This window comes from Cyprinus carpio, chromosome B7, assembly GCF_018340385.1.
Source record: "Cyprinus carpio isolate SPL01 chromosome B7, ASM1834038v1, whole genome shotgun sequence".
Classification (NCBI taxonomy): Eukaryota; Metazoa; Chordata; class Actinopteri; order Cypriniformes; family Cyprinidae; genus Cyprinus; species Cyprinus carpio.
The window spans coordinates 30,052,018-30,079,949 of record NC_056603.1 but is presented as its reverse complement, the minus strand read 5'-3'; the positions used below and the strand labels follow the sequence as shown (position 1 = coordinate 30,079,949).

The 27,932-nt window shown below is 34.8% G+C and overlaps 2 protein-coding genes and 1 pseudogene across 2 annotated transcripts in view; 2 read left to right on the top strand and 1 right to left on the bottom strand.

The window, feature by feature from the left end:
* Positions 1-27,932, bottom strand: part of col4a6 (collagen, type IV, alpha 6) — a 254,616-nt gene that overhangs the window by 42,627 nt on the left and 184,057 nt on the right.
* LOC122138000 (apolipoprotein L3-like) lies at positions 15,140-17,638 on the top strand. The gene is made up of 3 exons (XM_042728316.1): positions 15,140-16,092; positions 16,229-16,262; positions 16,472-17,638. Exons 1-3 carry the CDS (start codon positions 16,014-16,016, stop codon positions 17,154-17,156), a joined length of 798 nt encoding a protein of 265 aa, XP_042584250.1. The 5' UTR covers positions 15,140-16,013; the 3' UTR covers positions 17,157-17,638.
* Positions 19,173-24,925, top strand: LOC109083322 (annotated as a pseudogene).

The window sequence follows — 27,932 nt, the reverse complement described above, 5'->3', positions numbered from 1 at the left end:
TAATAAGACCTAGTTTTAAATCATGTTTTTTGACGGGTGGTTTTACGGTATTCGAACCCTCCCGAGGCATCGATCATGTGGTTTTTGACAGAAGTTTAATAAGACCTAGTGTTAAATCATGTTTTTTGATGGGTGGTTTTACGGTATACGAACCCTCCCGAGGCATCGATCATGTGGTTTTGACAGAAGGTATTTGCCGGTTGTTTGAACTTTGTCCCAGTTAGGTTGTTTGAACTTTGTCCCAGTTATACGGTTATGCGCGTGTTTGTGTGTGTGTGTGTGTGTGTGTGTGTGTGTTCTACAATTTATATATAAAACATTCAATAATTTATATAATTTATATAATTAATTATCATGCTAAAGTTGAAAAACATTTCAGTTATTTCACATCCATATATAAAACATCCTATCCTTTATATAAATTATCACACTAAAGTTGAAAACACACCGTTATTTATATTCTATCCTTTATATAACATACATAATCTAAAGCATTTTAACTATGGTTGAAAAAAACATTCTATTCTTTTAAAAGGTTATAAATGAAACGGTTATAAAAAATATACTGAAACCAATCCGCCTAACTTATTTTAAACAGAAGCTTCAGCTTTGTGAGAAACGGGCTCGCAGCTCCATCTGTCGGACTCTCTCTGAATGACCTTACCCTTTCTCAGAATATAGGCACCCTCCGCGCTGTCAGGCAGAGAGTGCGCGTGCCCCCCCCCCCCACAAGCGCGAGTTCTCAGTGTCCGCAAACGGTTATAAAAAAAATATACTCAAACCGACTGTTTCAGATAAGCAAAACCATAATATCTTTAAAGACATCGTTCATTAAAAACCATCGTATCTCATGCAGGAGTAGCATGTTTTTGACAGTTTTCTGACGAGCGCCTCTCTTCCCCGTGAATTTACGGTGACACCCTGCGACCCTTGCTCAGCTTCCCACCTATTGAACAAGTTCATTCATAGAACAAGGATGACACCCAGCGGTCACTCAACACCGATTTCTTTCACGGACACCTTTATAAATTTGACGTTCAAACGATCACTTGAACCAGAAAACTTTCTCTGACGGCTCTCCAAGACAATCGCTCTCCAAGACAATGGATAAAAGTGAGTATTTTATCATTTCATGTTATCTGATGGTAGCGATATTTTAAATACTATTAATTGATCAAAGCGTGTTATGCTATTTTTTACAGTATATGATGCCTTTAAACCATATTACATTTCATTCCTGTAATTTTCTTCAAGTTTTTGCTGTCTTATTTTATCTTATTGTAGTGATATTTAAATACTATTAATTGATCAAAGTATGTTATGCTATTTTTACAGTCTACGATGTTATATAGCGTTTTTTAAACCATATTAAATTTCATTCCTGTCATTTTCTTCATGTTATGCTGTTTTATTTCAACCGCTGATAGAGATATTTTAACACTATATTCATAAAGTATGTGTTATTTGAATTAATATCGACGCATCTATCACCGCCAGACTGTTTGTATGAAAAACACACTTTTATTTTGAAAAGACGGCGACATACTGTTGAAAATACTTTTATTTTGAAAAGACGGCGACATCCTGTTGAAAATACTTTTATTTTGAAAAGACGGCGACATCCTGTTGAAAATATTAATACGTATTAACTATTCTTTTTATAAATTAAAATGAACATATTTTAATTTTTGTCTTTTTATAAATTTATATATGTTTTTTTTTTTTTTTACTCACAGCGGCCGCGATTGATCCAGATAGCGCAGCGGATGGTAAGACAAGATCCATCTCCAACATTTTTTATGAGAAATCAAAATTTTAGAGAGACTTATCTCTATATTAAATGGTAATATATGCCATCATAGTAACATATTACCGAAACAAATAATTTTCATACATTTAAACATGTATTTAGCTTATTGATCTTATAAAACACTTTTCTCTTATTTAAAAGAAGTTAATTAATATATTGTAATTACATATATAACACGCTGTATAAAATAAACATTTAATATAGTTTTAGGTCACAATAAATACGGCTTACATTTTTCTGTGAACAATGATGTCCATTCCGTGAATGAAATGTTTCCAGTAAAATAAAACGCATTTATTTTAAGTTGAAATATTAACAAAACGTCCCAGATCGTCCCAGGGTTAAACACCATTCTGAAATGAATGTTTCAGACCCACTCAGAGGAGGGGGTAGTTACAGACCAGAAGATCTGAGGTGTTATTCTGTTAACCTTTTTTCGAACCGAATGTTATGGCTGTGTTAATAATGAATTCAAAGCCTAATCTTAAGACTTTAAATAAACATTTTTTTTTTCCTTACATTTCCTGTGGTTTTTGCTTACATTTCAACTAAAATATAATTTATTCCACATCAATCGCTTCAGCATCTTTAAAAGTTTCTTATTTTAAGTATCATCTTCAATGTTTTGATCACCTCTCACATGTGATGAAACAAAGTCTTTCTTTATGTTTAAATATAAAACGAAAAATATTTATCTTGTTTTAAATGGATGCGAAGGATCCTGTTTGTTTGTAACAGCGCAGACGCGACTCACCCATTTCACCTCAAACAACGTCTCAAATATTTAGATGAAGTTAATGTATCTTTTGGAAAAATATTTTCAGAAAAAAGACCCTCGATTCTATTCAGTCATTAAAGATGGTTCGGGCAGATAGCTTTATGCCTCTGTGGACCCATGCATTGAATGTTTCACATATGGAGATTGATTTAGCCGATGCCTGTATGTAATTCAGGAACTTTGACCTTTACTACCATTAGGCTATGTTATGCTTCATTTAAAAAAAGTGTGTGTAAACACAATATAGAGTTTTCACATATGGAGCAAATCTAGCCGTGAAATTGCCATTATCTGACTTTTGCTATGGTCGTAAACTTTACACATACCGCTGATATTTTCACAAACAGAACGTAAGAGTCATTATGCATGCTCTCTGTCGCTGTTCAAAAAATAACACTATTTGAAAACAAAGAGCTACAGTAATTCGAGTCATGTACGAATTATCGGTCAAAATATCACCTATACATCTAACAGATGTTATTATATTTGATATATTTTGTTAAAAGTATCTTTACCGTCCGTACCATGTATCGTTTAAATATTTCAAAAACCATATTATATTCTTTAATAAAAACATTACATTTAAATTTTTTTTATTATTATTAAATTATGCTAATTATTCGAACTAACAGTTGACTTCTACGTTATCCACCATCACCTTACAAGCATAACATTTCAAACATGTACTGAAATCATTTCATTTGGAAACAAAGACAGATTTCCCAAGGTGAATGCATACCTTGACTTACTTACAACTAAAAAATCAAGTCAAGAATCTTGGTGTGATTCTGGAGTCAGACCTTAGTTTCAGCAGTCACATTTTAAAGTACTTCTACTCGTTTACAAATCACTCAATGGCCTATGACCTATATACAATGCAAATATATGCTCGCTGAATATAAACCTAACAGACCGCTCAGATCATTAGGATCGAGTCAGAAGTTACAAACACCGAGGTTTCACTCAAAACAAGGGGAGTCCACTTTTAGCTATTATGCCACCCGCTGTTGGAATCATCTTCCAGCAGAGATCAGATGTGCTAAACATTAGCCAAATTCAAAACTCATCTGTTTAGCGTGCATTTTACTGAATGAGCACTGTGCTATGTCCGAACTGGTAGCAATGTATTTTCTATTCTTAACCGTTTTAATTCATTTTAATTCATTTTAAATCATTTTAAAAGTTTTTTTTTTTTTTTTTTTTATTCCTTGTTTTACCGTTGTGATTATTATTATTTCTTATGATTATTTTACTTCCTTTTAAGTAAAGCGCTCTGAATTATCATCGTCTATGAAATGTGCTATATAAATAAACTTACCTTGCCTTGCCTAAATACCGGTCACGCTCAATGAGATGAAGACATGCGGAGGTAGAGAACGCAACAAACATACCCCTTTAGGTCATGAAGCAGCCCGTCTAACACAACACATATTCTCCAGAATGGGGTAATGATGGTTTCATTATTTCATGATGAAGACAGACTGAATATTCAGATACCATAGGGGATTGTTCGACTTTTTTCTTAAGACAAAGACGATTGTTTGATTTCAAGAATGCACAACCAAATCCTAATGCTATTTCACGAAATAACACAACAATGGCTGATCCATTACAACATATACATGTCAAGTCTGTTTTATCATAGTTATATCATATTATTCTTGAATATAACTGTTTAGTCTAAATATGTGTTAACAAATATGGAATTTTTTTTTTTTTTTTTTTTTTTAACAAAGACGTTCAATTTAACAAGTTTAACTAATACCTCATTCAAACGCTACAGACTTCTAGGTCAGGGCACTACAAATCCCAGCATAAACATCAGACTTCAGACACGGCCACCGGGGCAATACACCACAATACTCATACATGGCAGAGGTCTAAAACGTCGGACTTCTAAAATATATGCATGCTCAGATACCCTATATAAAAAGACTCATATCTCCCTACTATTTGTGAAGTACACGGTCATTCCCTGTTGCGATGATACAGTTTAGTGATGTTAGTGATGCAAAGTCCGATTAATTTTCGCGAACCGATTCTTTCGGGGGAATTTGGTTCAGTGAACCGCTTCAAAGAACAGATTCGTCAGTTCCTTTAGTCATCGTGCAGTGATGTCAGTATACATTTCTTTTTTAACAACTCAGTGTCATGTTATATCAGTGAAACATTCAAATAAACTTATCTGTGTGATCGCATATTGCTGATTATTGTCTTTTGTTCCTTTTAGTTGATGTTTATATACCCCATTTTTATGCATTGATCCTTCATGTCGGATACGAGTCACGACTGGGCAATTTTGACTAACCTACACATAAAAAAATGCGGATATGTTCTACATGTCTAAAGTATAAGTCTATAGAAAGAATAAAGAATCCTGATAAACTCATTGATTTAGCTTAACAACTTTAAAATATAATCTGTATGCACGATAAACCGTACTCTCTTAAAATTGATAGTACACAAAATATGTGTAAAAGGACTGATAACACGTTAATGAGATGTTTTGGTTTGTGTCTTACACGACTGTGTGTTACTAAACAACTTTTTATAAAGTTTTAATATAAAAGATAATAGTTTGTTTGCAATTTAGATGCTTTTATTATGAAATCACACAAAGAACCATTGTCTGTTAACACATTATTAATTGAAATAACGCTATGCGTTCATTTTTTTGGTCCGTCTACGAAAATGCAGCGAGACACAAGGCCTCAATCTTACTACGTCTCTGTACATTTAAAACACTTAAAGTTGAAGATGGTGAGGAAACACTATTTTCTTTGTACGGGTCTCTAAACACGACTTTAATAAATCAGTTGTTTTAAGCGAAAGCGATGATTCAGTCCGTTTTGTTCAGTCGTAGTGCTATAGGCATCCGCCTTTTAGTTTTGTTCCGGGAAAACGGGTATGACAGTAACTGAGTGTTGTCGTGTCTGGCTTTAAGAAATCATGAGGTCAGCAGCTTTTAACATCTCTTAATTTTTCACAATTGTAAATGTATGTTTAGCTTAAATATGAGTTTTTAGTCAGTTAAAAATGTGTCAGGCGTGAAACTTGTATGTATTTTTAAATAGTCATAATAAAGTTACAGGTTTACGGTAGTCGGACGAACACTCGGCAGAGTGTTACTCAAACCGTCCTCTGTGTTATCTTTTAATAAAATATTCCATCGGATGTCATTAAGACAAATTCTGTAACAGCGTTCCATAAATGAATATAAACGTACAAATATTTATAGAGGTAATAAGAACAATTCGGTCTAACAACACAAACACAAATGATTGTTCTAACTCTTTCACACACTAGTCTTATTCCTGGTAAGTAAGCCTAAAATTGATAGATATCTTGACTTCATCCTAGTGTTCAAAGGCGCTACTGCGACCATCACAGCGTTGTGAGTTGTAAACGCAAAATTTTTCATAGGGTTACACTTTGAAACAAGAACGACTTTATATGTCTCCATGATTTTGTTAGTTCTTTCTGTTTGACCGCAAGCAACCGCAGTTTCGACTTCTCTTCTAGTATTTCGTACATTCGAATTGTAATGTTAGGCCTTGAGGTCTTGTTTCGACCGTTGGCTGTTGTTGAGATGGGGCGTTCACACAAAAAGCTTGTTTTGGGTAAAAGGGGGCCTGGTTAGGGATTGACCGGCGAAGCCTCAACCATTTTTTATAAGAGTATTTTGATTAAAGATTATGAGGTAAAATCAGTCAATTTATTAGGATTTTCTGTTTCAGTGACGTTGCCAAATGAGCATGTCTGTGTATTCAGGATACACACATATGTATCAGGTTTGTTAAACCAGATACATAATTATACTGAATTCCATGCTCATTTAACTACCTGAAACAAAAATGGCAACGTATTAACAAAATCCTAATAAATGACTGAGTTACCTAATAATCTTTAATCAAAATGGTTAAAGCAAGGAAGACGAAGGGTTTCGCCGGTCATTTTATTAAAACAAGCAAATTCACAGAACTCTCTACTTTTGACAGCAAAAACTATCTCAACAAAACCGCAAGGCCGAACAATTACAATTAGATGGGGAAATACTACAAGAGTCCCGAAACTGCGGTAAACAAATTCAAACAGAAAGAAAGAACTAACAAGATCATGTAGACATATAAAGTCGTTCTTGTTTCAAAGTGTAACCCTATGAAAAATTTTGCGTTTACAACTCACAACGCTGTGATGGTCGCAGTAGCACCTTTGAACACTAGGATGAAGTCAAGATATCTATCAATTTTAGGCTTACTTACCAGGAATAAGACTAGTGTGTGAAAGAGTTAGAACAAGCATTTGTGTTTGTGTTGTTAGACCGAATTGTTCTTATTACCTCTATAAAATATTTGTATGTTTATATTCATTTATGGAACGCTGTTACAGAATTTGTCTTAATGACATCCGATGGAATATTTTATTAAAAGATAACACAGAGGACGGTTTGAGTAACACTCTGCCGAGTGTTCGTCCGACTACCGTAAACCTGTAACTTTATTATGACTATTTAAAATACATACAAGTTTCACGCCTGACACATTTTTAACTGACTAAAAACTCATATTTAAGCTAAACATACATTTACAATTGTGAAAAATTAAGAGATGTTAAAAGCTGCTGACCTCATGATTTCTTAAAGCCAGACACGACAACACTCAGTTACTGTCATACCCGTTTTCCCGGAACAAAACTAAAAGGCGGATGCCTAAAACACTATGACTGAACAAAACGGACTGAATCATCGCTTTAGCTTAAAACAACTGATTTATTAAAGTCATATTTAGAGACACATACAAAGAAAATTTAAGTCTTCAACTTTAAGTGTTTTAAATGTACAGAGACATAGTAAGATTGAGGCCTGGTGTCTCTGGCTGCATTTTCGTAGACAGACCAAAAAAATGAACGCATAGCGTTATTTCAATTAATAATGTGTTAACAGACAATGGTTCTTTGTGTGATTTCATAATAAAGCATCTAAATTGCAAACAAACTATTATCTTTTATATTAAAACTTTATAAAAAGTTGTTTAGTAACACACAGTCGTGTAAGACACAAACCAAAAACATCTCATTAACGTGTTATCAGTCCTTTTACACATATTTTGTGTACTATCAATTTTAAGAGCGTACGGTTTATCGTGCATACAGATTATATTTTAAAGTTGTTAAGCTAAATCAATGAGTTTATCAGGATGCTTTATTCTTTCTATAGACTTAAACTTTAGACATGTAGAACATATCCGCATTTTTTTATGTGTAGGTTAGTCAAAATTGCCCGGTCGTGACTCGTATCCAACATGAAGGATCAATGCATAAAAATGGGGTATATAAACATCAACTAAAAGGAACAAAAGACAATAATCAGCAATATGCGTTCACACAGATAAGTTTATTTGAATGTTTCACTGATATAACATTGACACTGAGTTGTTAAAAAAGAAATGTATACTGACATCACTGCATGATGACTAAAGGAACTGACGAATCTGTTCTTTGAAGCGGTTCACTGAACCAAATTCCCCCGAAAGAATTGGTTCGCGAAAATTAATCAGACATTGCATCACTAACATCACTAAACTGTAACATCGCAACAGGGAATGACCGTGTACTTCACAAATAGTACGGAGATATGAGTCTTTTTATATAGGGTATCTGAGCATGCATATATTTTAGAAGTCCGACGTTTTAGACCTCTGCCATGTATGAGTATTGTGGTGTATTGCCCCGGTGGCCGTGTCTGAAGTCTGATGTTTATGCTGGGATTTGTAGTGCCCTGACCTAGAAGTCTGTAGCGTTTGAATGAGGTATTAGTTAAACTTGTGTTAAATTGAACGTCTTTGTTAAAAAAAAAAAAAAAAAAAAAAAAAAAAATTCCATATTTGTTAACACATATTTAGACTAAACAGTTATATTCAAGAATAATATGATATAACTATGATAAAACAGACTTGACATGTATATGTTGTAATGGATCAGCCATTGTTGTGTTATATTTCGTGAAATAGCATTAGGATTTGGTTGTGCATTCTTGAAATCAAACAATCGTCTTTGTCTTAAGAAAAAAGTCGAACAATCCCCTATGGTATCTGAATATTCAGTCTGTCTTCATCATGAAATAATGAAACCATCATTACCCCATTCTGGAGAATATGTGTTGTGTTAGACGGGCTGCTTCATGACCTAAAGGGGTATGTTTGTTGCGTTCTCTACCTCCGCATGTCTTCATCTCATTGAGCGTGACCGGTATTTAGGCAAGGCAAGGTAAGTTTATTTATATAGCACATTTCATAGACGATGATAATTCAGAGCGCTTTACTTAAAAGGAAGTAAAATAATCATAAGAAATAATAATAATCACAACGGTAAAACAAGGAATAAAAAAAAAAAAAAAACTTTTAAAATGATTTAAAATGAATTAAAATGAATTAAAACGGTTAAGAATAGAAAATACATTGCTACCAGTTCGGACATAGCACAGTGCTCATTCAGTAAAATGCACGCTAAACAGATGAGTTTTGAATTTGGCTAATGTTTAGCACATCTGATCTCTGCTGGAAGATGATTCCAACAGCGGGTGGCATAATAGCTAAAAGTGGACTCCCCTTGTTTTGAGTGAAACCTCGGTGTTTGTAACTTCTGACTCGATCCTAATGATCTGAGCGGTCTGTTAGGTTTATATTCAGCGAGCATATATTTGCATTGTATATAGGTCATAGGCCATTGAGTGATTTGTAAACGAGTAAAAGTACTTTAAAATGTGACTGCTGAAACTAAGGTCTGACTCCAGAATCACACCGAGATTCTTGACTTGATTTTTTAGTTGTAAGTCAAGGTATGCATTCACCTTGAGAAATTTGTCTTTGTTTCCAAATGAAATGATTTCAGTACATGTTTGAAATGTTATGCTTGTAAGGTGATGGTGGATAACGTAGAATGTCAACTGTTAGTTCAAATAATTAGCATAATTTAATAATAATAAAAAATTTTTTTAAATGTAATGTTTTTATTAAAGAATATAATATGGTTTTTGAAATATTTAAACGATACATGGTACGGACGGTAAAGATACTTTTAACAAAATATATCAAATATAATAACATCTGTTAGATGTATAGGTGATATTTTGACCGATAATTCGTACATGACTCGAATTACTGTAGCTCTTTGTTTTCAAATATTGTTATTTTTTGAACAGCGACAGAGAGCATGCATAATGACTCTTACGTTCTGTTTGTGAAAATATCAGCGGTATGTGTAAAGTTTACGACCATAGCAAAAGTCAGATAATGGCAATTTCACGGCTAGATTTGCTCCATATGTGAAAACTCTATATTGTGTTTACACACACTTTTTTAAATGAAGCATAACATAGCCTAATGGTAGTAAAGGTCAAAGTTCCTGAATTACATACAGGCATCGGCTAAATCAATCTCCATATGTGAAACATTCAATGCATGGGTCCACAGAGGCATAAAGCTATCTGCCCGAACCATCTTTAATGACTGAATAGAATCGAGGGTATTTTTCTGAAAATATTTTTCCAAAAGATACATTAACTTCATCTAAATATTTGAGACGTTGTTTGAGGTGACATGGGTGAGTCGCGTCTGCGCTGTTACAAACAAACAGGATCCTTCGCATACATTTAAAACAAGATAAATATTTTTCGTTTTATATTTAAACATAAAGAAAGACTTTGTTTCATCACATGTGAGAGGTGATCAAAACATTGAAGATGATACTTAAAATAAGAAACTTTTAAAGATGCTGAAGCGATTGATGTGGAATAAATTATATTTTAGTTGAAATGTAAGCAAAAACCACAGGAAATGTAAGGAAAAAAAAAACGAAAATTATTTAAAGTCTTAAGATTAGGCTTTGAATTCATTATAAACACAGCCATAACATTCGGTTCGAAAAAAGGTTAACAGAATAACACCTCAGATCTTCTGGTCTGTAAACTACCCCCTCCTCTGAGTGGGTCTGAAACATTCATTTCAGAATGGTGTTTAACCCTGGGACGATCTGGGACGTTTTGTTAATATTTCAACTTAAAATAAATGCGTTTTATTTTACTGGAAACATTTCATTCACGGAATGGACATCATTGTTCACAGAAAAATGTAAGCCGTATTTATTGTGACCTAAAACTATATTAAATGTTTATGTTTATACAGCGTGTTATATATGTAATTACAATATATTAATTAACTTCTTTTAAATAAGAGAAAGTGTTTTATAAGATCAATAAGCTAAATACATGTTTAAATGTATGAAAATTATTTGTTTCGGTAATATGTTACTATGATGGCATATATTACCATTTAATATAGAGATAAGTCTCTCTAAAATTTTGATTTCTCATAAAAAATGTTGGAGATGGATCTTGTCTTACCATCCGCTGCGCTATCTGGATCAATCGCGGCCGCTGTGAGTAAAAAAAAAAAAACATATATAAATTTATAAAAAGACAAAATTAAAATATGTTCATTTTAATTTATAAAAAGAATAGTTAATACGTATTAATATTTTCAACAGGATGTCGCCGTCTTTTCAAAATAAAAGTATTTTCAACAGGATGTCGCCGTCTTTTCAAAATAAAAGTATTTTCAACAGTATGTCGCCGTCTTTTCAAAATAAAAGTGTTTTTTTTCATACAAACAGTCTGGCGGTGATAGATGCGTCGATATTAATTCAAATAACACATACTTTATGAATATAGTGTTAAAATATCTCTATCAGTGGTTGAAATAAAACAGCATAACATGAAGAAAATGACAGGAATGAAATGTAATATGGTTTAAAAAACGCTATAACATCGTAGACTGTAAAAATATCATAACATACTTTGATCAATTAATAGTATTTAAATATCACTACAATAAGATAAAATAAGACAGCAAAAACTTGAAGAAAATTACAGGAATGAAATGTAATATGGTTTAAAGGCATCATATACTGTAAAAAATAGCATAACACGCTTTGATCATTAATAGTATTTAAAATATCGCTACCATCAGATAACATGAAATGATAAAATACTCACTTTTATCCATTGTCTTGGAGAGCGATTGTCTTGGAGAGCCGTCAGAGAAAGTTTTCTGGTTCAAGTGATCGTTTGAACGTCAAATTTATAAAGGTGTCCGTGAAAGAAATCGGTGTTGAGTGACCGCTGGGTGTCATCCTTGTTCTATGAATGAACTTGTTCAATAGGTGGGAAGCTGAGCAAGGGTCGCAGGGTGTCACCGTAAATTCACGGGGAAGAGAGGCGCTCGTCAGAAAAAACTGTCAAAAACATGCTACTCCTGCATGAGATACGATGGTTTTTAATGAACGATGTCTTTAAAGATATTATGGTTTTGCTTATCTGAAACAGTCGGTTTGAGTATATTTTTTATAACCGTTTGCGGACACTGAGAACTCGCGCTTGTGGGGGGGGGGGGGGGGGGGGGGCAGGGGGGGGGGGGGCGGGGGGGGGGGGGGGGGGGCGCACTCTCTGCCTGACAGCGCGGAGGGTGCCTATATTCTGAGAAAGGGTAAGGTCATTCAGAGAGAGTCCGACAGATGGAGCTGCGAGCCCGTTTCTCACAAAGCTGAAGCTTCTGTTTAAAATAAGTTAGGCGGATTGGTTTCAGTATATTTTTTATAACCGTTTCATTTATAACCTTTTAAAAGAATAGAATGTTTTTTTCAACCATAGTTAAAATGCTTTAGATTATGTATGTTATATAAAGGATAGAATATAAAATAACGGTGTGTTTTCAACTTTAGTGTGATAATTTATATAAAGGATAGGATGTTTTATATATGGATGTGAAATAACTGAAATGTTTTTCAACTTTAGCATGATAATTAATTATATAAATTATATAAATTATTGAATGTTTTATATATAAATTGTAGAACACACACACACACACACACACACACACACACAAACACGCGCATAACCGTATAACTGGGACAAAGTTCAAACAACCTAACTGGGACAAAGTTCAAACAACCGGCAAATACCTTCTGTCAAAACCACATGATCGATGCCTCGGGAGGTTCGTATACCGTAAAACCACCCATCAAAAAACATGATTTAACACTAGGTCTTATTAAACTTCTGTCAAAAACCACATGATCGATGCCTCGGGAGGGTTCGAATACCGTAAAACCACCCGTCAAAAAAACATGATTTAAAAACTAGGTCTTATTAAACTTCTGTCAAAAACCACATGATCGATGCCTGGGGAGGGGTCATAGGTTAACCCATGAACTCATTAGGAAAGTTCAACCCATCCATCATAGGGTCACCGGAAGTTCAACCTGTCAAAAGGTCAAAGGTCAAAGTCATAAATCAAGTTGACAGAAGCTGTATCATAAGGACTACTTCTGACAATCTCATGTTAATCTTGAGTATCTGTAGAGTGCTATTGCATCCTTCATATCTCTGAAGAGTCTTAAGTTTTATCAGATTTATAAAAGACAGCTACAGCTGTACCACTTCTTTCTGAAAACAGTCGAGCTTCTGGAGGCACGCCATAGTGTTGGTGTTGTTTGGAGTGGTTTTAGAATAAATGAGTGGACACTTATGTTGGTCTGCCTAAATCAGTGTTTCCCAACCTGGGGGGTCTCTAAAGATTTACAACTGGGTCGCTAAACTCACTCTAGTTTGAAGGTTACAAACAGGGATGGAACGGTTAGGCTGACGTTTAATATTAGTAGGGCTGTGCGATACTGAAGAACAATTCTGTATGCGATACCTTGTTAAATAATGCTGTATTCAATATGCGATATGATAAGTGCGTGAAAACAATTTAAATTACATTTAATATTAAAAACTGAAAATTATATAAACAATATATTTATGCAGTATATGCTCCAAAACTTTCTTGAAAAAGAAAGTATAACTACAACTTCTGAAAGTGACCAGCAGTGGTTTAGCATTACATTAAAAGTAATGCCATAAATCTGAAAATGTAATTTTATATCAGTGTAAACAATCAAACAAAACAAAACACAATTAAAGAATTTCAATATTTAAATACCAAAAACTCTTTGCTCAGCTTGGAATATATAATTATATGCAGCCTAAAACATCAAGAACATGCAGGTAAACAACAACACCTTGAAAGGGATGGATGATTAGTTATTTGTGTTATGTTCATTTAAAAATAAAAACTATAAATAATAGGAAAAAAAATACAATAAATAAAAAAATATATACAAGTGAAATAAACGGTGCATTAAGTCTTCCAGGTAGGCCTACATTAGATATATTTAACAGTAGCATTCAAGTAAGAAACAATACAGAAACTGAATAATCAAACACTGCTTAGACTTCACATGAATTAAATATCCATTGGTTCAAAATAAAGCTATAAGGTTATTCAGTCAGATCCTATTGCTCCAAATCCAATTTCTTTCCCAACTGTTCACATTTTCTGAAGATGTAACCGACTGTGTTTACATGAATACTCATCAAGGCAGGTATCTGGACATAACTATGTGTATCTGACCATTCGAGTGTAATAAGGCACGAAAGAAAACTGAAAGGATCACACGCTGTCCGAGAGGAGGCTTCAGGTGTGTGTCAGGCAGCAATGAGTTGTTTTCTGCCACTTACTGCACTTAATAACTCTTTTTAACGTCAAGCAAGTCACATAAGCACCAGTGGCATGTCAATTCTGTGCTATATGCATCAACCTAAAACTTTGACTTTTTGGAAGTAGCCTATTTTTAAAATAATTCAGACGATGCATGCCGTTGCGATATGCATATCACAATATGTACATTTGTGATATTTCGATGTATTGTGCAGCCCTAAATATTGCCATTTTTTTAATATTTTAACTATCATTGAAAGCGCTATTTGAAAAACTAAATGCGACTGTGCAACATTAAGCAAAGTTCAGGTGGCTGAATACAGAAGCCTATTATCACCAATTCAGATAATCATTAAAAGAATAAGCAATGTCAGGTTCAAAGAGTCATTAAAAGATATGATACTAAACTGACTTGAACTGAAACATAATGCTACTGTCTAATAGAGCTATACAAGTAAAAAAAATCTAAAAATAAAATAAAGTGCCATAAAAATTAAAGTGACCTTATTCGATGTTACAAAAGACACTAGACAGTATAATAATTAAAGAATAACAACAAATAAGCAAAACCAAAAGCCATTAAAACTGCTCCAATGTGAGTGACATTTTTAATTACCCATGAAGATGTTATTTAGTATTTGTTTAATATGACGGAAACTGCATTTAGTGTGATCTCCATTTAATAAAAAACATTGTATGACTATGTTAGGCCTATTAATTCTAATGATTTAATGTCCACGTTTATTCAAACAACAGATTATATAAAGCAAGCAAAGAACACAACGGAGCTTTTTAAAACTCCGAATCAGTTTAACCATGCGTCGCAAAATGATTCACTATTTCGAAGCATTCCTAGCGGATTGTGTATCATTAACCATTTGATTCAGATTGGGAAGTAATTCAGCAGAGGAACCCCCCCCTCCGCCCTCCCCCCCAAAAAAGTGAAGTGAGTGAATCAAGTCTTCAGACTGCTTTGCTTAAACAGCTTTGTCATTATAATCATGTTTTTGCTATGATCAGAAGAAAAGCTATAAAACACCTGCTGTTTCTGTGACTTTCACCTGGCCTTTTATCTAAGACCCGATCACAACGGATAGTGAGTGTGATATTAATTTATAACTTATTAACCAATGTCACTCTTGACAAAACCGATCAGCAATTCAGTCACTATTTGCCTTCTGCGACACAAGTAGATATTATTAAAAGTCTGAATTACTGACAATGTATTACTGCTAGAAAAAAATATAACAAAAAAGGTAATCAATGTAATCAATTTTCTTTATCCAGGCTCTTTAGAAAAGTCATAAGAGGTCATGCATTATTATTTATCCTGTCATACTTAAATCAGTGTCTCTTGAGAAGTGTAAAACTGTGAAAAGGTAAAACTTCAATTTTCAGGTGACCAGAGAAACGTTAAACAACACAGGTATTTTTTTTTTTGTTTGTTTGTTTGTTTTGTTTTTACTCTATGAAGTCATGATCATGAAAAAAAAAAAAAAAAAAAAAAAAAAAAAAACAAGACAGAAAACTAATGCAGTACCTCTCAGTCCTTTGTTGTTTTTTACTACATTCAGATGATTTAATGGTAGTGTTTTTTAATTAGTGTAAGTTTTAAATAATTGTACAGTGCATTAACAAAAGTTTGTAGAAAAGAAAATAATATGGTTTCTAAATTACTCAAAAATGGAAAATATCAACTGATAAAATAGCAAGCATGTGTTTTGGCCTCAAAATCACTCATGTTAACAAGGCATCAAAACATTTAGTTCAATTCATAATTAATGAGTTGTTGAATATTAAAGGTAATTAAACTCAGTTTCTTCTAAAGATGGATCACCATCACAGAAACTCCAGTGATGACGACAAAGCTTCAGATCAGAGTATTAAAAATCCTCTTTCATTCAACGGTGAGCCAGTAAATTACATTATGCATTTTTCAGCCTCATTAATGTTGTGTTCACTTAAAACAACAAACGACTCTCAGAAATCACAGCTTGGAGCCAAATGTAGGATAATAATTAACTGAAATCTTTTAAAATGCAGGTGATGCGAATCAACCAGAGGAGATTTTCCAATGGTAAGCATTCCTTGCTGAAAGATTTTACGGTCAGTTCACTGATGTTATTGCAAATACAAGACGTTTTTAAGTTGCAACATTACAAATAATTAGTTTAATACTCATACAATGTACTTAAGCAGAACATGTTCCCTAGTGAGGCCATGAAGTGCACAAAACAAATTCCAAATGCTCTGTAATCCTGAAAAAAAAAGGTTTAATATTTGCAGGAAAACCAAAACTTTTGATGAACTGAAAAGAAGCATTGTGGAACTGAACTCAGAATTTGACAAAAACTATGAAACTCTATTTAGTCAAATAAAGGAACTGAATGACATCACTGATGAACTTGCATCTGCGCACAAGAACACAGCAGTGGGCAGTTTAGCAGCAACAGTAATGGGAGCAGCTGGAGGAATCACATCTTTAGCAGGTCTGTGTTTAGCTCCTTTCACATCCGGTGCTTCTTTGGCTCTTGCTGCTGTTGGTGTTGCTGCTGGAGTTGCTGGAGGAGCAACAGGTGCAACATTCAGCCTCACTAACATCATCAAGCAGAAAAACCTTCGACAGAAGATTGAGAAGATCATCAGTGATTTCCAGAACACAATCAACCCAATGATTCAGCTTCTGAGTGCAATATCTAACAGCACAGAAGTGACCGAACAGCTGGAGAAGCAGATGTTAAAGCAGCATGAAGGTGCAGAAGCAGTGAGAGGTGCTGCTCATTTATTAAAGATCGTATATGTAGCTGAAGTGGCTCAGATCGGAAAGCGTGTGCAGAGGCTGCTAAAGCTTTCCATGCGGCTGCAAAAACGGTTCATATGGCAGTGGCGATCACTGGCGCACTCTCGGCTCTGTTTCTTGCTCTTGATGTTGTTGGTATCGTTCAGGATTTCACAGAGATCTCTGAAATGAAACAACCAGCAGCCGAGAGAAAAGCGGAAGACATCAAATCTGAAACTCTGAAATTTCTACATCAGATGAGAGAAACAGCAACTCAGTTTCAGAAGACTCTGAATGGAATTAAAGATGCAAAAGACGGTATTAACAAAATGTTCAACAAACAGTTGCAAAATTGCATTTCTTCTCAGGTTAGTTAAAGGCACAGCGACTGAAACCAGCGACTGACCATTGTTTGTAAAGCCTTGCTATTTTTCTGTTTTTGTATTTTATAAATGCACTCGTTTTGCAAATAAACATTTTAACCATGTATTGTGGAATTTTAAGCGGAAAAAATGTTAACCCAAATAAATACTGCTCATATCCCCCTCTGTGACTCTATACTTCTGACCAGTGGCAGATTTAAAAGCGGTCCCTGGCACAGAGCGGTCCACCATTACCTAGTCCATAAAACATGTGCAGAGCTATTTTTAACACCACTTATTTAATTACTTATATATAACACAAAACAGAAATATAAATTACATTTTCAATTTTTTTAATTGAAATAAAGTGTATTTTAGTGCTTAATATTAACATTAATAAATGACTGGCACACTTCTATTCGTTATAATTTGTTTAGTTTTTCCGGGTGTACATGGAAAACGCAATTTGGAAGAAATTTAACACAGCTTTTTCACATACAGGTAAAAGCTGAACAAGATGAACTATAGCATACCATAAAATCAGTCCACATATGACACAACACTCTCATATGGCATCAAAAACCTTGAAATGTAGGGCTGAAGTCATATGGACTGTCTGGTGCCTTTCTAATGTTATCTGTTTAGGAGCTTTGGAGTGTAAAGGTTCTGGGGGTGAGGAAAAAGTTAAATTACTGAAAGTATACCAAGAAAGCCAAGTTATGTTCACAATATGCAAACATCCTTTTGATGTAGGTTATGTGTACTATCAGAGGTAATACATAAGATGAAACCCGGCCTTATTTGATTTGATTGTCAATCTCAAATACTGTGGCTGTTCTTGGAGGAGCTTGGTTTGAAGCTGCTGTGAAAGGCAATCGGATAAACTTGTCTGTTTCTGTTCTAAATTGGTCTACAGTGCCACCTTGTGTTATTGAATGAATCTTTTAAGAGAACATTTCATTCTTGTTTATTTCCACACGTGGACTCAATTTTTTTAGTCTCTCTCTTGGTACTCTTCTGACTCATTTGGTGGCTTTTCCATCTTTAAAGACTGATGAACAGAAGTAGGCTGAGTGAGCATTTCATTAGATGAGAGAGGCATAATAATACAAACTGATGCTAAACATGTAAACAATAACAAAGCAAGCAATGGTTAAATATCTGTAATTTCTAATTTAATTTTCAAATGAACTGAATATATTTTATGTAAAATATATAATGTATCACACAGATTGCATGTCAGTTATGACATTAATCTATTGAGATGTGCATTTTAATCTTAATTCTGGTCAGATTCTGTGTTGCCTTTCTCTCGTGTCTCTGTAAAATCAAATTAACATAGTGCCTCAAAATTAATAAATTATTCAGTTGCACATTAGACTATTATTATTGCAAAAGCTTTGTTATTAATTTCAGCAATATAACCTAATAAATGAATCTTAGTTTATCCAATATCAGCGGAGCAGACTAGAAAGCCGCACTTCAGATGCACACAACGTCAACAGGATAAAACTGTTGCTTAATGATGCAGATGCGGATGCACTTTTTTTTTTTTTTTTTTTTTTTTGTGATCTGTGTCACTCCTCTCTGTGTCCACTGGGGGTGGAAATGATAACTAATCAAACACAGATCTCAAATAATTTACTGAAACGTTGTAGATTGATCTGCCTTTAAACATCACTGCAGATGTCAACAATGACATTACCTTTTATAATGAAAATATTTTCTCGTCCTCCTATAAGTTAAACATCACTGTATTTGCAGACCGTTATTTCTGTAAAACATATTCAATTATGCCCTATTCATTTTTCTATAAAACTTTATAAACAGTTAATTTTTTAATTAAGTTCGTTATAGGCCTATACACATGCTGAAACCTCATGTTCATGTTTAGTTCGTTCTGGTGATAATGTACATCCTGATCAACCTGTTTGCGGCGGAAGAGTGTATGAGGAAGAGAAGAGAAAGAAGGGAGGAGCAAAAGTTAGCTGTTGAATGTTTGCCTAGCTTTAAACAGTTTAAGCCTTGTTTATCTTTTATGTGTCTCACACAGATGATTTAAAACTAAACTGGACAGATTTACTGCATGTTACGTCGCATTTAGTTTCTATCATCATGTTTTGAGCTGGACTTGTGGAAGCTGAGCTGCTGGTTTCATCATTAGGATGCAGAACACACGAGCTACGATCAGGACTGCAGAAAGGTTGGTCTAGTGTTCATAGTGAGAATGTGCTTGCTTGTGTGCACTATATAGGCTAATGTACAGTCTGCATTAAGCTGTTATTAGAGTAGCGTCGCGAGTAGTGACGCACAGACAAGGGGCGTGGCCACCATTTTAAATGATACATATATCTACACATGGACTGTTTAGTTTCAGTCTTCTGCCTTCTCTATTGAATTGTATAAATGTCAGGGTTTTCCCCATGGTACAGGCTACCGGGAGAATACACTACATTGTAGTTGTTGTAACACGCAAGTCACAACGCTGCCCGATAAACACAGATGTAGTGGCTATTCATGCATGAAAATCTGAATTTAATAATAACAATAACCATTTTTATTTATTTATTTATTTATTTTAATCTTTTTTTTTATTATTTTATTTCTTTTTTTATGAAAGTCTTTGATAATATATCTGCAAAAAAAATAAAAGGCATTACAAGGGAGTTATAAAAATACAAAAAGTGAATGTTTGTGCGGGTATAATATTTTCTAATATTTTATCAAGAGAAATAGGCAGAGATTAACAAGAAAACACAGCGAAGTATTCATCATTGTGCAGCCCACTGGAAAACCTCGAGGGAGCCATAGGCTGTCTTCTAAACGAAACCGAAACCAGACCCAGTAAATCATTAACACACTTGCCTGACGTAATGCCGCTTTGACTGTCGGGTAGAATTCTGCCGCGGAGCTCGCTCTCAGTACACATAGCGACCACGAAGGGGGCGCTCGAGAGCACGCTTCTGAAAGCTAAAATGAAGGACATAAACAAATGTTATGTATTGATGGTGTAACATTGAGGTGTTCTATGGTGGGTTTACGGCCCCTGAATTATATAAATGTAATAAATGATTCTGTGTTGAAGGTTCTCTGTGTGGTGTATACATGGATGAATACAAGGTGAGATCAAATTTATGTTTATACTTGTTTAGAATAAAATGTTATAACTCCATTATTTATCGATAAATACTGTATAATTTTTTATATTATTCATTTATTATTGATTAATTATTATATCTCCATTTCTAATTGATAAATACTGATTAATTATTATACACTGCTCAAAAAAAATTAAAGGAACACTTTGAAAACACATCAGATCTCAATGGGGAAAAATATCATGCAGGATACTGATATGGACTGGGTAATTTGTTAGGAATGAAAAGATGCCACATTGTTTAATGCAAATAAAAATTATCAACCTACAGAGGGCTGAATTCAAAGACACTCAAAACTAAAGTGAAAAAATGATGCAGCAGGCTAGTCCATTAACCTGAAATTTCATTGCAGCAACTCAAAATGGTACTCAGTAGTTTGTGTGGCCCCCACGTGCTTGTATGCATGCCTGACAATGTCAGGGCACGCTCCTAATGAGACGAAGGATGGTGTCCTGGGGTATTCCCTCCCAGATCTGGACCAGGGCATCACTGAGCTCCTGGACAGTCTGTCGACGTCAGATGGACCGAAACATAATGTCCCAGAGGTGTTCTATTGGATTTAGGTCAGGCGAGCGTGGGGGACATTCAGTGATATCAATTCCTTCATCCTCCTGGAACTGACTGCATACTCTCACCACATAAGGCCAGGCATTGTCGTGCACCAGCGTAGGGTCTGACAACGGGTCCAAGGATTTCATCCCGATACCTAATGGCAGTAAGTGTGCCATTGTCTAGCCTGTAGAGGTCTCTGTGTTCCTCAATGGATATGCCTTCCCAGACCATCACTGACCCACCACCAAACCGGTCATGCTGAACAATGTTACAGGCAGCATAACATTCTCCCACCGCTTTTCCAGAACCTTTTACACCTGTCACACGTGCTCAGGGATGAACTTGCTCTCATCTGTGAAAAGCACTGAGCGCCAGAGGCGCGGACCTGCCAATTTCTGGTGTTCAATGGCAAATGCCAATCAAGCTACGCGGTGCCAGGAAGTGAGCACAGAGCCCACTAGAGGACGTCAGGCCCTCCGGCCACCCTCATGAAGCCTGTTTCTGATTGTTTTCTCAGAGGCATTCACACCAGTGGCCTGCTGGAGGTCATTTTGTAGGGCTCTGACAGTGCTCATCCCTGTTCCTCCTTGCACACAAAGGAGCAGATACAGGACCTGCTGATGGGTTAAGGACCTCCTACTGCCCTGTCCAGCTCTCCTAGAGTAACTACCTGTCTCCTGGAATCTCCTACATGCTCTTGAGACTGTGCTGGGAGACACCGCAAACCTTCTGGCAATGGCACATATTGATGTGCCATCCTGGAGGAGTTGGACTGCCTGTGCAACCCTTGTAAAGTCAACATATCGCCTCATGCTACCAGTACTGGCACTGACCCTAGCCAAATGCAAAACTAGTGAAAAAAAATCAGAAAAGATGAGTAGGGAAAACAATGTCAGTGGCCTCCACCTGTAAAACATTCCTGTTTTTGGGGTTTCTAATGCTAGCCCGTCTAGTGCACCTGTTGTTAATTTTATTAACACAGAAGCAGCTGAAATGAATTAACAACCCCCTCTGCTACGTAACTGACCAGATCAATTTCCCAGAAGTTTAATTTACTTGATGCTATACTCTGATTAAAAAGTGTTCCTTTAATTTTTTTTGATCAGTGTATTTTATATTATATTATGTATTATTAATTGCATTGGTTATCCACTTGGTAGTGAATTGCTAATTCTGTAATGAGAACAAAGAAATTGCTGGATGCACGCTGAATTAAATACAGACTGGAGATCTTGCAAATATACAATTGATCAAGAACCTCATAGTTTAATATTTTACTCATAATTGTATTACGTGATAATCTAATATATGCAAACAGAGAATATATTGTTCTCTTTATTCACAGAAACAATGTCATCAACTATTCAGCCCACCGACGAAACAGCAAGGATGTTCCTCCCAGACTGGCGTAAGAGATTGTTGTTGTTAGTAATTTACTCATTTGATTCAGAGAATCAAAATAATTTGGTGTTTAACTAAAATTTGATTATTTACCATATTGCCTATGATTTGTTAATAAATGATGGCAGGAGAAAACTACAAGAGAAATATCAACCTTATCAAGCAAGTGACACAAAAAAAGAGAGAGAGAAGACGAGACTCAATCAGTGTTTCGAAATGAACAAAAATTATATGTTGACTAAATATGAATTCAATATTGTTTTGACTTTTTAGTCAGGACTGAAAAACAACACAAACAGTCATAAAACAACCACAATCCTGTCACTGCAAATCATCTGTCCCTGTAGACTAGTTTATAACTGATTGAGATCATAACAATGTTGATGCTGAATCAGTTCTGTCTTTTGTAGATCACATCTCGATGCCATCCTCATGAATCCAGGTCCTCCAGCACTTTACCAACTGAACACAGACAGAAAATATATTGATGGGAATCAGAAAAAGGTCAGACGATGGACATATGGAAAAAGAGACAAAAACAAGCAGAACAAAGTCATACTGATGGTGGGAGAAACCGGTGCTGGGAAAACAGCCCTCATCAACACCATGATCAACTTCTTACTGGGAGTGAAGTTTGAGAATGAAGAGTTTTACCAAATCACAGAAGAAGATGATGATATAGAAGAGTCATTACCCAGACATCTGCGATCACGGTTTATGAGGTGTTTGTCGAAGAAAACCCAACATCTCTGACCATCATTGACACTCCAGGATACGCAAACACTGAAGGATACGAGAAAGACAGAGAGATTTCTGAGTATCTGTTCACATTATTCTCAGATGAGGATGGGATTCATTATATTGATGCAGTGTGTTTCGTGATGAAGACGACTCAGAATCGACTCTCTGGAAAAGAGCTTTACACATTTCACTCAGTTCTGTCTCTGTTTGGTAGAGATATAGAGAACAACATAGTGTTTCTGTTCACACATTCGGATGGACGACATGCAAGAGATGCTCTCAGTGCCATTAAGAAAGCCCAGATTCCCTGCAGAAGAGATGGGAAAAAACAAACACTGTTCATTCTTATTCAACAACCAGCAGAAAGAGAAAAGAGACAAACAGTGTGAGAGTGTTTTGAATTCCGCCTGGGAGATGGGAGAGGAAAGCATGAGTGAGATCTTGACACTCCTGGAAGAAAGGAACAGAAAAAGTCTTCAGATGACATTAGATGTTCTGAAAGAGCGAAGAGGACTGGAGGCCTGTGTCAAAATCAAAGAAATAACTGAGATTCAGACAGAACAGAGAAAAGATTGAGAAATGTGAAAACTTTAAGTTTAAGGTCAACAGACATTTAAAAGAAAAACTCCTCATTACAGTCAGAACATCTGTCAAAGAGAAAGTCTCCACAGATGATGAATGGTGGTGGAGCAGAAATTGTGTGAAGTCATGAGAAACAACCACTGCACTGTGTGTCCAGGAAAGTGTCATTACAGCAAACATGTCAAAGAGAACAAAAAAAACCACTGCACTGTGTGTACAGGAAAGTGTCATTACAGTGAACACGTCAGAGAGAATAAAAAATATGTGGTGAAGACAAAGACCATCACAATGACGTTTCATGAGCTTAAACTGGAGTATGAACGCACTGGTGAAAAACCTAAAACCAACTTTGATAAAAAAATATATGAAAATATTTCAAACGAACATGAAAGAAATAAGAAGGAATCTGAGAATAAAACAGAAAGCTTTCACTAACCAGCACCTGAACTTCATAATATTAAAAATGAAAAGTCCAAAATGCTGCATGAAGCTTATATCATCATCATGAGTCTGTCTAAAATCCCATTAAAAGCAGACAGCGCTTTCACTCTTCAACATCTGGATTTCTTGATTCCCAGACTGAAGGAGGAGGGAAAAGATGAATGGATGAAGAACCTGGAGGATCTGAGGAAAACTGGAGAAGAACAGAAAAATAAGGGGGCTTTACATCATGTGATGGATTTCACTGGGAAAAAATTTAACCGATTTGACAATCGTGTAGCAGGTAAAAATAATAATAAATGCAACAAATCTGAAAATACAAGATCTGACTGATTTACATCCTTAATCCACACGAAACACACATTCAATTTTTGCAATGTTGGCAATGTGCAGACTACACAAGAAGTCTAATTTCCTTTTTCTTTTTTTTTGTGTGTTTTTTTTTTTTTTTTGTTTGTTGTTTTTTTTTTTTATAGAATTATTATTAAGTGTTAACAGTGTAAAAAGCACATATAATTTTATCTGAAAAAGAACCTTTATGTTAATTCTATAGTTATATAGTTATGAGATAATATGATAAAAAACTGATAATGTGTCCAACTTGTGTTTTTTTTTATTGCAGCAGCAACGACATCATCCATTCATCACCACCGGCGCAAAAGCATGGATGAACCTCCCGAAATAATGTGAGAAAACATTGCTATGCATTGATTCAGAAGACTGGTCTTTAAACAGAAATTACATTATTATATTATGGTGCAATATTATTAAAATATCTCTTGAACTTAATACACTGCCCTGAAAAAAAAAAAAAAAAAGAAAAAAAAAATCACTGTTTGCATTTCAGTAAGCAAACACTTAAAATTTTAGGATTTAATTATTTTTTGCAGTGATTAATATTTCTGGCTTCTTGTATGTTTGGCAACAATTATTTAACCCTTTAACTGATACGGTGTGTACATCTTCATTTTTTAAAAGAACCACACTGGAAGACATACATCAGATAAGCCAGAATACCAATGTCAGGATAGTGAAATAGTGGACAGTAAGCATGAGGAATCATTTTCATGTATACACTGGTCCACCACAGAGTCCTGATCTTTACAGAGTGCTTCGACTTTCCAAAGATCAATACAAGATCTCGACCAAAAAATTAATGCTCTTGAATGGAAGTAAATGTTGTGACATTGCATAAAAAATTTTTAGCAAAAAAAAAAAAGTTGTCGAAAAAATGCCATAATGAAAGCACAATGTTACGCAACGCTAAAGGCGGTCCAAAAAAATCCTAGAGTGTGCCTGTTTTTTGGACAGGCAGTATATTTAGAATAAAGTATCATAAGTAGCATCTGCTTATATATAGCATAATTATAAGCTCTTAATATTTCTTTTCTCTAGAACCGGATTTACTCTCGTCTCAAAGATGAAATTTATTGAACTCTACGAGAAAGATCACCCTCAGCTTCAGCAGTGCACAGAGGGACTGCATCAAATCATCAAAAAATTTGAAAATGGGTTCAGATTTGCCACTGAAGGCTCTAGAATTGCAGGATGGGCAGGAATAGGTGGAGGTGCTGCTATAGCTGCAGGATTAGCTTTTGCTCCATTTACTGTAGGGGCTTTTTTTTGCTGCTGTTGTTGTTGTTGTTGTTTTCGCTATAATGACATTCATAAGTGCTCGATGTATAAGTGTAAACTGCAGCTCTGAGAAAAAGCGCCAGATGACAGGGTTAAGAAAAGGCATTGAATCTGAACTGAAGGAATTTCAGGATAAAATCACCCCTATGGCTGAAAAGATGAAAGACATTCTCGAGCGTACTGAGAAAATATTGGGAGAGCAAGATGCCACATGGATAGAAGACGTTACTGAACTGACTAAGCAGGTGTCTGAAACTATGATCTTAATTTCAGAAGTTTATGGTGGGTTCAGCTTTGTGTTTAACATGATCTCATCTGAAAATACCAGGACGCTCGATGACATGGACAAACTAGCAGAAACACCCATAGATGAAGAAATAGATGAAAGTGAGATGGACACAAAGGCTGGGAAATTCATTGTTAAAATGAGGAAATTAATAAATCAGTTACAGAACATTGTTAATGACCTTGAGAAAACTAAAGACAAAAACTAGCAGTTTATTAGAATACAAACTGAAAAACGGCTAAGGCTAGTTATTGCTCGATCCATCTTGGATCCATTTTGATCAAACAGTTACATATAGCAACTCACAGATATCGCACCCAGTTCAAGACAATCTATGGCTAATAGCTCTCTATATAAAGCATATTGACAGAAAGACAAAGGTTGTGCTGAAAGATACACAATCTTCCAGCCTATTGCATAATTTGGGACAAATAATGTGCTTTTATGGAAAACCATGTGAGTGGAATGTTGTACAGCTGAATGTGCAAAGCAAATTGTTAGTGGAAATATCCACAAAATAAAATAAAATATAATAAAAAATAAATAATTAAAAAACACTGAAATGAGTGTGTGCGATTTATCTGTCAATCAGAAGCATGTGAAAGTTGTGTTTGTTACTGCAGCAACAGCAGAGTATTCTTTCAGAATCACTCTGGGTCCAATTAGATTAAAATAAAAAATAAGTGATGCGTGATTAAGATTGATGCTGCTGTAATGTTGTTGGTTCAAAAAAATTAAAATTGTGTATTGTCTTTATACAATAGTGATTGTTTCAATGCAGCTTCACAGTGATAAAGAGGAATGTACTAGAATCAATGATGCAAACTTCAAAAATTAGGCAAATCCAAGTATCATAATTTTTCTCAATAATGTCAGTTTAATGTCTAAATAGAAACATTAAATACATACAAGATTCCAAAGCAAACTGGAACTGGAAATCACAATTGTTACATTCCTTAAGATCCCCATCTCTAATTTGCTCAATATGGCACAAGTGATGTTTTGCTGGTCATTCTATTATATTATTGTGATGTGAGGGATAAAAGCAAGAAAGATATACAAAAATAAATCATGATATATCTTTTTCTTTTGATAATTGGCCAATCACTTTCTTAGGTACTTTACCGCCATCTACTGGACCAAATTGTATCCTGTACAAATGAATTATTGCCAAGTGAATTCAAACCACTTCTTCCATTGTTTCATACACTGTTACTACTCCATACTAATGACTGCATTGTTATAAAACTAGAAATCTGCACTAATGTGCCTATATATATTATGACTTCCTCTTTGGTTTATTGATGAGCTGTATTAATGTACAAACTTTTACGTTTGCATCATTATATCAATTAGGTTTTAAATTGAATAAATTTTGAATTTTTTATTTTTTTTATATTTTTATTAAATTATTGTTTATTATTATTATTATTATTTAACATTGTTCAGAGCAACCAAGGCATTTGTGTTTGCATTTGTCTCTGGTACTCATGCCTCATGTCAAGTCTTAAGTAATATGCATGGATCAAATTTTTTATTTTTTTTAATCAGCACGCATATCTTCATCTTTAGCATATTAATGGTTGCACTTATTTAATTAGAAGCCTTGTACTTTGTCCTGTATAAAAGTGTATCTGTGTACTATTTTCCCTTCAATCACTATGTTTGTACAAATCCATTAAACGCTCCCGTATTTTATATGACCCAAACCTCGTTATATGAATAATCACATCAATATATTATTCCAAGGTTGTCTAGTTGCCAGATCTTGTATGAAACGCAACCTACTCACACAATCGACATATCATAC